At 49.8% G+C, this 11,625-nt stretch overlaps 1 protein-coding gene across 1 annotated transcript; it reads right to left on the reverse strand.

Moving 5' to 3' along the window:
- Nucleotides 1-3,347: 3,347 nt before the first annotated feature.
- On the reverse strand, nucleotides 3,348-11,161 carry GGI43DRAFT_428356 (type I polyketide synthase). The gene is made up of 4 exons (XM_083208950.1): nucleotides 10,884-11,161; nucleotides 10,041-10,821; nucleotides 9,650-9,984; nucleotides 3,348-9,583 (listed from the first exon to the last, which is right to left on the reverse strand). Exons 1-4 carry the CDS (start codon nucleotides 11,062-11,064, stop codon nucleotides 3,567-3,569), a joined length of 7,314 nt encoding a protein of 2,437 aa, XP_083059624.1. The 5' UTR covers nucleotides 11,065-11,161; the 3' UTR covers nucleotides 3,348-3,566.
- Nucleotides 11,162-11,625: the final 464 nt, after the last annotated feature.

Here is an 11,625-nt window from a genome sequence, read left to right on the forward strand (position 1 = left end):
ACTTCGCAGTAAAGAAAGCTTCACAGTAACAACGCTTTTTTTCTTTACACGTAGTATTGTATTTCAACAGGGACGAGGGTGTTTTTTTCCCCAAGGATTTTCATGCCGTTAGATTGGCTGTAATGTGAGCTATCCTGGTAATGGCTGTCACCGTCGACGTTACCTCATCTCTTACAGCGTATCTCGATCCAGACCTGGCGACCAACCCAGGCACCCACAAACGCCAGGGGTTAAGTCAATAACGGCGATGCAGCTTATTAAGACCGGTGTTTGGTCGGCCAACTACCAAAATCACGGCCTTTAAGACTCCAAGCAGCAGGGACTAATCCAAAATTAGAGACATGACATGATTTTTGACGTTTTAGTCCTACACTAAAAATGATCCGTGGTACCGGCTACCCGTCACGTAGGGACGCATGAAGGGATGGGCTTTCTGGAGAGATTGGAACCCTTCGGCAGTCTAGCTGCAATCGACATGGATCTCTCCTCAAGACTGTCGCTCTCGCTCTCCTTGCTGCAGTGCGCCATCTTCGTCATAAATCACAAAAGTGACTGACATCGGTAACGGCATACGCCCTTCTACATCACCGATCGGGCCAGACAACGTGAAACACCGACCACTTTGGCGCGGAACAGGTAACAAGTTTCGAAAGAGAGGCTATCAGGGCGGGCGGGGGCCAGAAAGCAGCGGTCCGAAGCCCGCGTGTGCGAATAGCCATGATTATGTACGTATGGCGGCGAGGCGGATAGGGGAGTAGGGTATGGATATGCGCAACACGGGGGGCTTACACTACCTATGTAGGTATACGAGCCCACTGCAGGCATTCCCCCTTGCGGGATATGAGCCTGCTACGAGTAACATTGTGCTGTAGCGAGAAGCCAGCCCTTGGTCGGGCAATTGTCAGCATCTTGCTTTAACGCCGGCGTTCGTCCCGGGAATTTGGTTCATCTGATGCGGACTGGTCCCCGGCCCATTCGCCGACTGTAGACGCAGCATGCCCGACAATCAGGTGGTTTTCCCTTTGCATAAGGCTTGCTTTCTATGTAAGGTGAATACGTACCTTCTTATTAGGTACATACAGTACATATGTGCGGCCCTGGGGGTGTAGCCCTGATGACTTATTTAGCCCTAGATGAAATCGGTGAAGGGCCATGGCCGATCGGTATTATGTCTGGGCGTGCTTTGTATTGAAGGCCAGGTCAGTGCGTACATATTTCCTGAAGTAGCAGTTGCTCATCGGCTTTCCGACGACAGCCTTACCAAGCTGAGAAAATGCTTCTCTATTTTTAGTCTGCTAGATATGCTCACTACCTAGCATAGCGATTAGTGGTATGGGAATCAAAGTAATGGCACTGGGTGCACGTAGACTTATCATAGTACTGGTAGCCATAGGCTCTGTGACTATAAAAACAATGTAGCAATAAATCAAACAGCTCAATAAGTAGTAACAGGCACGCGCGCCAGTTCAGTACAAAGCACTTCCACACAAGCTACAATATTCACGGACCCAATCAGTGCTACTCCATACATACATAGCGAATCCGGCAGTTGTTGGTCTGTCTCCATCCTCTCCGTGAGGTCCGTGGCCCGCCGCGGGTTTGCTTCGGCATCCTTCTCCTTTTCTTTCCCTATTCACGGTCCGGCATCCGGGCCTCTCGGATACCCGATTAAGAATGAGTTACGACGGATATGTCATCATCGCCATAAGTCACCAAAGTATACAGAAATGAGTAATGAAAGATTGAAAAAAAGAAATAGATCAAACTGGTGGGCCGCATGCTAGTTTCGAGTACACCCCGCTAGATCCTTCATTAAACCACAGCGACTAGAGCTTGAAATGCTAAATCTTCACCAGCAGCTGAATGACAGGTTCTAGTGGCCGGCATAGAAACAGTATGACTCGCTAGGGCGCGGGTACAGTAGAGGGTTTCGATATGGTCCTTAGGCCCATTGGCCAAACGGCGTTGCGGCCGAAGCACTCTCATTGGCTTTTGGAACGAGCTTAGCAGCAAGGAACATCTGGTAGGCTATCAGTTCATTAGATTGGGCTATCACCACCGCGTTAGATTGGGCGTCACCGTAAGTACAAGCGAGGGCTGAGATGACCTGATGGTCATGTGGCGGACAGTTTCAGGGCACCTCGGAATTCTTTACCTATCATGATAGAATTCATATTGGAGACCGCAACATTGAGCGATTCGTTGATTCAGCATCCAATCAATCTAAGCACGTCAGCAAACTGGCGGTCCTCTTCTTCTACACCGCATCATCGTATGCGGCATTGTACGCGCGTTACAAAGTGGAACTGGTGTCATCTTCTGCTGAAATCAATCGTTTCACGATAGCACACAGAAAAGCAGTTCATGAAGAGCCGCAATCTACATCGTAGATACATACCGTAGCCTACCGTACAGTACTGTAGCTCTACCACCTCCACAGTCAGCGGGATCTCCCGCATTGCGATTTAACAGTCACCGCGTTAACCTTTTTTACATCGCGTACGAAATAACTTCTTCCAGACTACTCCGTAATTCGCGTGGGTTTAGCTATCGACCCCCTGTAGAGGACCCATATCTCGGGCGTTCGCTCAAGCTGTTCGCGACGCGAGTAGATTAGTGGAGACCGCACTCAGCTTCTCAGTGAGAACGAGCGGGCTGAGGATTGCATCAAATAGAAAATATGACAGACTGAGACATTTCGACTACTATGTAACTGAAGCGGTACAGGGGCAGTCATCATATGACGAGCACAAATGGCGATAATCAAGGAGATCAGATATGTCATATGCTGACCTGAAATTATCCTTTGCGGTTTAATCAAATAATATTCGAGACATCAGCTGGTGTCTTAAAGTGAGACAACACTTGTGATTGATGACATTTCGAAATGGGGCAAACGTACAGGACACTTACCAGCATTGCACACTAGCATTAGGGCTGAAGAAGTCTATCTGGAGATACTAGCTTCTTCACTAAGATGTACTATTGCGTCGTTCCTATTTTACACGATATTTTTCTGAATTGCATTATGAGAACACGCTAGCTGATTCTATTCAGTCCAATGCTACCTGGGCACATATCGACACTCAAAGGCAAATTGAAAATATTAGAAGAAGCAATGAGATATTAACTGTCTCAGACTATATACTACTATGCTAACAAAGAACTTGCTCCATTATGTGATGTTAGAGGCGCCATCAGCATTGGAATTTCACATGGGGCTTTAACATTTACTTGGATCATTTATCGAGGCTACTTCTACGTAAGAATACGGCTTCACAGAACGATACAAAGAGTCATGGAGAAATGATATATAAACTTAAAAATCTAACATTGATGTGCTCAAAAGAAACATTAACTATACAGAATATCCCAAAGACATATACCTGTAGATACAAAGAAAGATGACAAAAGAGAAATTCTTGAAGAGCGCAACCAGGCATATCAATCGTGGAACCCACCTCTAAGTTCACTATCAAAATCCCTAGCTACGCCTTCACTCTTCCACATGGTATCTCTATTCTTTATTTTTTTTATATCAATTTCATTTTCCAAAAGCAAACTTCTTAACTGGCCCAGCTGGCCACCAGCTTCTCCTCCACAAACTCTGCCAGTGTGTGTAGAGACTTCTGTGGGCTGACAATATCCAAGAAAGGAACATCAACCTTGAAAGTGTTGAAGAACCAAGTTCGGAACTCGGCAGCAAGCATACTGTCAACACCAAATGAGGGAAGAGGAGCGCGATCATCGACTGCATCAAGCTGCATCAGGATCAAGTTGCTGAAGCGTTTCTTGGTAAGGCGCAGGATTGCATCGAGCATTGTCGGTGCACTGGCCTCAGGAGCAAGCATAGACACACCACTAGCGGGGACGTCCTTGAACCATTCAGCAGCAGCAGCGAGTGTGCCAACATCACCGCTCTTCTCTTCATCATTGGCATCCTTCTCAGCAAGGAGAGATGCGGCAAGGATAGTTGCACGAGCCTCCTCTGTGACACCATTGTTCACTTCGAAACCCTGAGCCATCAACTTGCGAGCACCGTAGGATTCCAAGCCAGTCAGGATATGAGCGGCCTCGCTAGGCATGGAGACACCGCGAGCAAACTCGGCATCGCTCCAGGGACCGGCAATACCATAGTCTAAGACCTGGAGGAATTCGTCCTCATTGAGGGGCTGGATACCCTTTCGGAGCAGCATAGCCTCAATTTCGGGATTCTCATGGAGATATCCAACTTCTGAAATCATACCCAGGCCAACAGACACAGCAGGCTTGCCTTGAGAACGGCGCCACTTGGCAAAATTGTCAAGGAAGTTGTTGGCAGCGCAGTAGTTACTCTCAGTAGCTGTACCGCAGGTTCCAGAGATGGACGAAGTCAGAAGAAAGAAATCAAGATCAGCGTCGTAGCCCTCCAGAGCATTGTGCAAGTTCCAAGAACCCTTCCACTTGGGCTGGATACCAGTGTGCCAAGCCTTGTTTGTCATGACAGAGAACAGAGCTTCGCTGAGGCCCATGGCAGCCTGAACAATACCACCGATAGGGCCATCCTTGGCAGCTGTTATGACAGCTTCACGAACATGGTCCTCCTCAGAAACATCGCCACGGACGACGCTTACCGTGGCACCAGCGTCACGGAGACGGTTCACAAGTTCAGCGGCGCTAGGCTTATCGCATCCAGAACGTCCAAGGAAGCAGAACTTGCGAGCTCCGCGAGACATCATCCAGCGACTGAGACTGCGGCCGAGACCACCCAGGCAGCCCACGAGCAGGTAGGTCTTTTCAGGGCTGAAGACAGACTGGTAAGTTGCTGGCATAACTTGAACCAGGCTGCTGGGATTCTCCATCGAGACGACAACTTTGCCGACTCGGTCCTTGTTACCGAAGTAGCGGTAGGCGTGGCCAATCTCTGAAACATCATATGTTGCGATGGGAGAAGCCTTAATGATACCGGCACGGTACATCTTAACCACTTCGGCAGTGTGGTTGTAGACAACGTCTTGGTAGTAGCTGTCAGAGTCGTAGAAGAACTCTGACAAGTCAAAGGCAGTGAATGTAGCGTTCTTCAAGAAGATGCGCATATCCAGCTTGCCTGCGTCAATAAGCTCACGCTTGCCAATCTCAACGAAGCGTCCAAAGGGAGCAATGCAAGACCAAGAAGCGTGCATCAGATCTCCAATAAGGGAATTAACAATGACATTGACACCTCGGCCACCGGTGGCAGTCATGATATCGTCCACGAAGGAGGCATTACGCGAGTGGAAGATGTTTTCAGATGGAACTCCCATCTCCTTGACTAGATACTCACGCTTTGACTGTGAGCCCACAGTTGCGAAAACCGTGGCGCCCATGTGCTTGGCCAGGGTAATCGCAGCGAGACCAAAAGCACCAGCACCGGAGTGAATCAAGACGGACTCGCCGGCACGAAGGTGGGCGCGGTCCTTGAGGGCGACGAGCGCAGTGCAGTAGACACCCAGAAGAGTAGGCACGACAGTGAACTCTTCTTCGGGCAGCATCTTGTGGACAGCTTGCACAGGGACTCGCTCCGTGGTGCTAAAGTGGTTGGGAATGAAACCAGCAACTCGGTCTCCGACCTTGAGATGTTCGACACCAGGTCCAACAGCTGAGACGACACCACCGAAATCCAAGGCCGTAGTGGCTTCCTTAGTCTCAACACGTCCGTTGATAGCGTAGATGTCCTTGGCGTTGAGGCCAACAGCGCGAAGATCAACATCCACAAAGCCGGCCTGAGGAGTGGTCTTGAGCTCGGAGATCTGCTGGAAGTGAATAGTATCAGTCATTCCAACCTGGCCAACAGAGAGCTTGGCTGGGCCGACCTCTCCAAGAGGAACCAGCTTCATAGTGTCATTTGGCGTCATACGCTGACGGAAGAGGGAGTTCAGCTCGAAATCAGGAGTGAAGCGGCTGACATAGAGAATGCCATCCTTCTGGATGAACTCCTTATCATCAGTGGCGTAGCGGAAAGTCAGAGCCGCCGACACGTTGTTGCAAATGGCTTCCAAGTGGCTGGCATTGATAATATCAGCGCCGACGTCGAGAACAGTGTATCGAAGCGCTGGCTGCTCCAGCATCAGGGCCCGTGAAAGGCCGCTAGACAAGGTAAGGTTGGGGTTGGGTGCAGAGAGCATGTTTGCCCCAGTCAGCCACAAGAGATCGCTAACATTGTCGGTGATCTTGCGGAAGCGATCCATATCGTCGCTGCTGATGGTAGCAAGGAACTCGTTCTCCATCTCCATGACAGACACACAGACGACCTGGTCGTGAAGAGCAACAGTTTCAATGTTGGCAATGGTAATAGTGCTCAGCTTCTCAACGCCGGCGTTCTTCTTCAGGTGAGTCGCCACAGCGTCGGCAAGAGAATCAATGGAGGCAGACGACTGGTTAGGCTTGACAATGACGACTTCCTTGTTCTCTAATCCAGTTTGCTTGGGGTTACGAACAGCGGCAAGAGTCTCGTTAGGTAGCTCCAAGGTTGTAAAGCCAGCTGCTTGAAGAGCAGAAACGGCATCTTTGGTCTTGCGAGTGATGACAATACCGTTGTCTGAAACCTGGGAGATGACCTCGTCTGCTGCCTTGCTCCAAACCTTCTTTGAGACGGAGAGATGGGGGATAAGGATGGTGTCATAAGGATCGGAACCCTTAACACTCTCAATATCAATCTTGTTGTCCTCTCCAAGCTTACCATCGTTCCAGGATTTGAATCGTGGGAATGCAGTGTCCTTACCCAAGATTGCCTGGCAATCCTTGGGAGTCCATTGACGATCCTGTCCAAGCTCCAACACACTCATACGGGGAATCTTGTGGCCGAAAAGGTCAAGTAGGGCTGCGAATACCATGAGAGCTCCATTGTCATTCAAATCATCAGATTGCTCCTCTGCAAACGCCTCAATAAACTCTCGAATGGCACTTTCGGAACCAGGCTGGAGACGAAGAACGTCAGGCTTCCACTGGACCCGCAGACACGGCTGTCGCTGAAGATACATACTGGTCTCAGCCTCAACTGGAGGCTTTCCAGTGTACAAATTCATGCGAAGGTGAGGGACGTCAATGGCCGGTGTGCCATCTGGCAGTCTAAGAGTGAAGGCAACAGCGCGAGAGGCAAAGCCCGTCTTCTCCATGCTCGTGTGGATTCTAACCTCCTCGCTACCAAAGCTTGCAGAGCCACCCTTGGGAATCTGGACAGAGCAGTTGGAGATGAAGCAAGGAATGAAGGCCTTAAGATCATTGACGACACCAGCAGTGCCTCCGATAATAGCAGCTTGGAAACAAGCATCGATAGTGATGGGATGCATGGCATAGAACATGCCGTTAGCAGCTTCGGATGGAGGCGCCAGATATGTGGTCGAGATGGAATCGGTGGAGATTCGGTTTCCATCAGTGTGGAGGCTAGTCAATGACTGGAAGGTTGGTCCAAAGTTGAGGCCCTCTTCCTTTGCCTTTGCATACCAGCGAGCCATACCCCAGACTTCGTAGCCCTGCTCTTGGACCTCAACGGCTCCATCTTTGGGGGCCAGAGTAGACTCAGAGACTCGAATGCTACCCATGCAGTGAAGGGTAGCAACGCCAGACTGGAAAGAAGAAATAGAGAATTCATACCAGTTGCCAGAAGTATTGACGGTAGAAATCTTTCGCTGGGTCATGACAGTGTGAAGCTCAAGGCTGTCAGCCCCAGAATCGTTCTCTTCAGGCACGACAAATGCTGCGCTGATGTTGACGTTCTCAAATTCGAACCCGTAGGCCTCTCCTGCAACAAGCTTGGTCTTGATATCTAGCACTTGCGAGAGAGCCTCGATAGCGATCGACATGTATGCTGCTCCTGGCAAGACAATTTGAGACTCACCGAGCTTATGGTCGCGCAGCCATGGCATCTCAGACACGCGAGGGATGTTTCGCCAGCACCACTCGATGCCGTTACCAGCCGTGGCTCGAGTTCCCAGGAGCTCGTGGCGGATGTACTTTCGGTGACGGTGCTCAACACTGGCGCGAGGCTCGTGCCAGGGCAGCGGCTTGGAGTAATCCCAAGGGTACGAAGCCAGAATGGGGGCTGGAAGTGATTGGTGTCGTGGGACGCTGTTGACCGCATACCAGTCCAGGCTGTGACCATAGGAGAAGAGAGTTCCCGCAAGCTTCTTCAAGGAGATGTATGCATTCTCCTTTCGGACGAGCGTAGGAGAGTAGGGGACAGCTTCCTTATCGCGCTTAGCACCAGTTCGGATCTGCTGAATAGGACCCTTGAGGGCCGAGTGAGGGCCAATTTCAACCAAGTGGTACTTATCACCGGTGATCATCTTAGTCAAACCGGCGCTGAACTGAACTGGCTGCTCAAGGTTCTTGCGGAAGTAAGAGGCCATGTTGGTAGAGATATCAACAGTACCAAGAGCATCTGGGGAGTGGCCAACAGTAGAGAACATCTCAGCCTCCATGTCGCCGTCCTTCTTAGTGGTGAAATGAGGGGTGACAAGCGACTCGTACAAGTCGCCAATCTCAACCATCATGTGCGAGTGGTAAGCGCGGCCACCAGTTTCAAGCTTGCGAGCAAACTTGCCCTCCTTCTGGAGCTCATCCTGGAGAGCCTCAATATCCTTGATAGCACCACTGATAGTGACGCTCTCGGGGGCATTGACACAAGCAACTCGGACTTCCTTCAGACCCAGCTCCTCAATCAGAGCATTGGCAGCATCTGGGGATATACCAGCAGCCATCATGTTGCCACGAGACTTGAGTTGACCGACAGCAAAGCCTCGGAAGTAAGCTGCGAGAATAGCCTCAGAAGCAGTGAGCAGACCAGCACCGTAGGCGGCCGCAATCTCTCCAGATGAGTGACCGATAACAGCTGTTGGGCTGACTCCCCAGGTGCGCAGCATATTGACAAGAGCAACCTGGACGGCGGTGCAGATTGGCTGACTGCGAGTGACATCGTTGATCTTGCTGACTGCGGGTTTGTCGAGTAGAGTCTGCTCCAAAGTCCAAGAAGGCTTGTATTCGGCAGGCAGTGACTGCAAGACTTCGTCAAGATCACGGATGCTAGCCAAAAAACCAATATCGTTCTCGAGGAGTTCCTTGCCCATGTTGGCGTACTGAGCACCCTGTCCAGTGAAGACAAAGGCGAAGGGAAGAGGCTGAGCACCAGGGCTAGCTTTGTCGCCAGCGTCAGCCGTCTCAATAACCGATGGCTGAGAGTCAGCATTCGCAGAAGCGAGAACAAAGTCGCGCAGGCGCAGCTTGGCCTGTCGCTTGCTCATGGCAGCTGCCAGGGCCTTCACATCCTTTGGCTCAGTCCTCTCCAGAGCCTCGATATTTTGCTTGCGGCGAGCTTCCAACGACTTGCCCGATGCAGCGGAGAACGGAAGCACGAAAACCTGATCTTTGCTGGACTCATAGGGGCTGGTCAAAGTTCTCGAGACCGGGGAGGATGCCAGCGAGCCAACGAAGTAGCTGCCGATAGATTCGAGGATAACATGTCCATTGGCACCACCGTAACCAAAAGAGTTGACACTGGCACGTCGGATGGCTCTTGGCCATGGTTCGTTTTCAGTCATGACCTTCATATTACGCTCCTTGAGTTTCACTATAAAGATGTTAGTGACTCGACTTTGGAAGGTATATAAAGAGAATATAGAACAGTTTGGCTTACACTTTGGGTTGATATTCTTTACACCGTAGGTGGGTGGAATCACACCATGCTCAAAAGCAAGTGCACACTTGATGATGGCAGTCAGACCACTGGCGGCTTCAGAGTGGCCCATGTTGGTTTTGACGGCTCCGAGTCTCAGGGGCTCACCCTCGCGGCCTGCAAAACAGGCCGCAATACCATCCACTTCTATGGGATCACCAACCGGAGTACCAGTACCGTGGCACTCGACGTAATCGGTATCAGCGAATGAAAGGCCTGCGTTCTGATATGCCTTTTGAATGACAGCTGCCTGCATCTTGGCATCTGGCAGAGTAATACCGGGAGTTTTACCATTGCTATTTTACAATGTCAGTTAGTTACGCTTAAAAATAAAGTAAGGAAAGGGACTTACGCGTTGATGGCAGTTCCACGAATGACAGCGTGAACCTTGCGGTCACTTTTCATTGCAGAGGTAAGTTTGGTGATGAAAATGGCGTTAAGAGCCTCAGCACGGGCATAACCATCTGCAGAGGTATCGAATGTGTGGCAAGCAGAGGTCGGCGACAAGAAGCCACCCTTTGCAGTTCCGAAGTGCTGCTCAGGGGACATGACCAAGTTGGCACCTGCAACGATAGCGGAATCACAGTCGCCATTCTTGATCGCATTCACGGCCTGGTGGAGGGCGTAAATGGTGGATGAGCAAGCAGTGTCAAGAGTGAAACTGGGACCATGCAAGTTAAAGACATGACTGACACGGTTGGCCATGATCGATGTACCGCTACCAGTAGCAGAAAGTCGATGCACATAATCGGTGTCACGGGACTGCATAACCGAATAGTCGGCAGTAAAGTTGCCAACGTACACTCCCGTGTTAGTACCGTTCACATCTTCCATAGATAGTCCGGCATTCTCGAAACACTCATAGACAACCTCGAGCAGCTTTCGCTGTTGAGGATCCATGTAAGACGCTTCGAGGTTGTTAATGCCAAAGAAGGAAGGGTCAAACTTGCGGACATCTTCATTGATGAAGTATCCGCCATCCACTGCCATGACACCAGCCCTACTACCATCCTTATTGTAGAATCCTCTAAAATCATAGCGCTCCAATGGCACGGTACATTGTGCAGTCTTCTTGTTGTACAGGTAGTCCCAAAGCCCTGATGGTGAGGTGATTCCGCCAGGGAGATGGCAGGCTAAAGAAGAATACGTTAGGTAACAATTCAAGTATTTACCAGAGGGTTTGGAAAAGACTTACACATGCCAACAATGCACACCGTGTTGTCTTCAACGGTGAAGGCACTGGAAGGTCCAGACGTCTCATGTATTTCATCATTCAAATACGTTGTTTCGGTAACAACGATAGCATCTTTAGCGTGACTGCGGAGAAGAGACTCCGAGTCGGAGGGAATATCCAAAGCAGGCTCAAGAGTGAACATTTTGAATGATATTGATTATAATGATGATATAATGATGATAATGACAAGGAAAGTCTTGGAATCTGAAGATAGAACTCTACAAAAGAGAGGTGAAGAGGTGTGATGAGAAGCTTGATTTGGAAATCTGTAGATGAGAGAGATGATGTCGTTTTAAATATTATTCTATGCTGTGCTACGGAGAGCAATTACGGACATGTAATCCAAGCTGTCATTGCTGCTACACACCTTTCTCTCGCAGATAGCTGGAGTACAAGGCGTAGCATCTTAGTTAGATCCACTATCTGACCTTGACAATGAATACGATTACCAAGTTCAGAAGACGCAACAGGCTGAACACGGTAAGAGAATGTAAATGGTAGATCCCGAGATCCTTCAGGACTTTCCCACGTTTCAACGGTCCTCATCAGGGTCCGTCCATACAAAGTAAAGGCTCAGGTACCCTGCGGATTGATTTTCAGCAGGATCCGTTAGCATCCACAATTTTATTGGCTGAACGATAAAGTATATGCTATTGTGAGTTCTAGATTCCATACAACGGTCTCTCTTCCTCCCCATTGACAA

The sequence above is a fragment of the Trichoderma evansii genome, assembly GCF_050947405.1.
Source record: "Trichoderma evansii strain SZMC 28006 chromosome Unknown GGI43scaffold_13, whole genome shotgun sequence".
In the NCBI taxonomy this organism is placed as follows: Eukaryota; Fungi; Ascomycota; class Sordariomycetes; order Hypocreales; family Hypocreaceae; genus Trichoderma; species Trichoderma evansii.

Coding starts and splice junctions, on each gene's coding strand:
- GGI43DRAFT_428356 (XM_083208950.1), bottom strand. CDS start 11,064: ATGTTCACTCTTGAGCCTGCTTTGGATATTCCCTCCGACTCGGAGTCT. Junction 10,822..10,883: donor GGTGTGCATTGTTGGCATGT/GTAAGTCTTTTC, acceptor ATTCTTCTTTAG/CCTGCCATCTCCCTGGCGGA. Junction 9,985..10,040: donor CGTGGAACTGCCATCAACGC/GTAAGTCCCTTT, acceptor ATTGTAAAATAG/CAATGGTAAAACTCCCGGTA.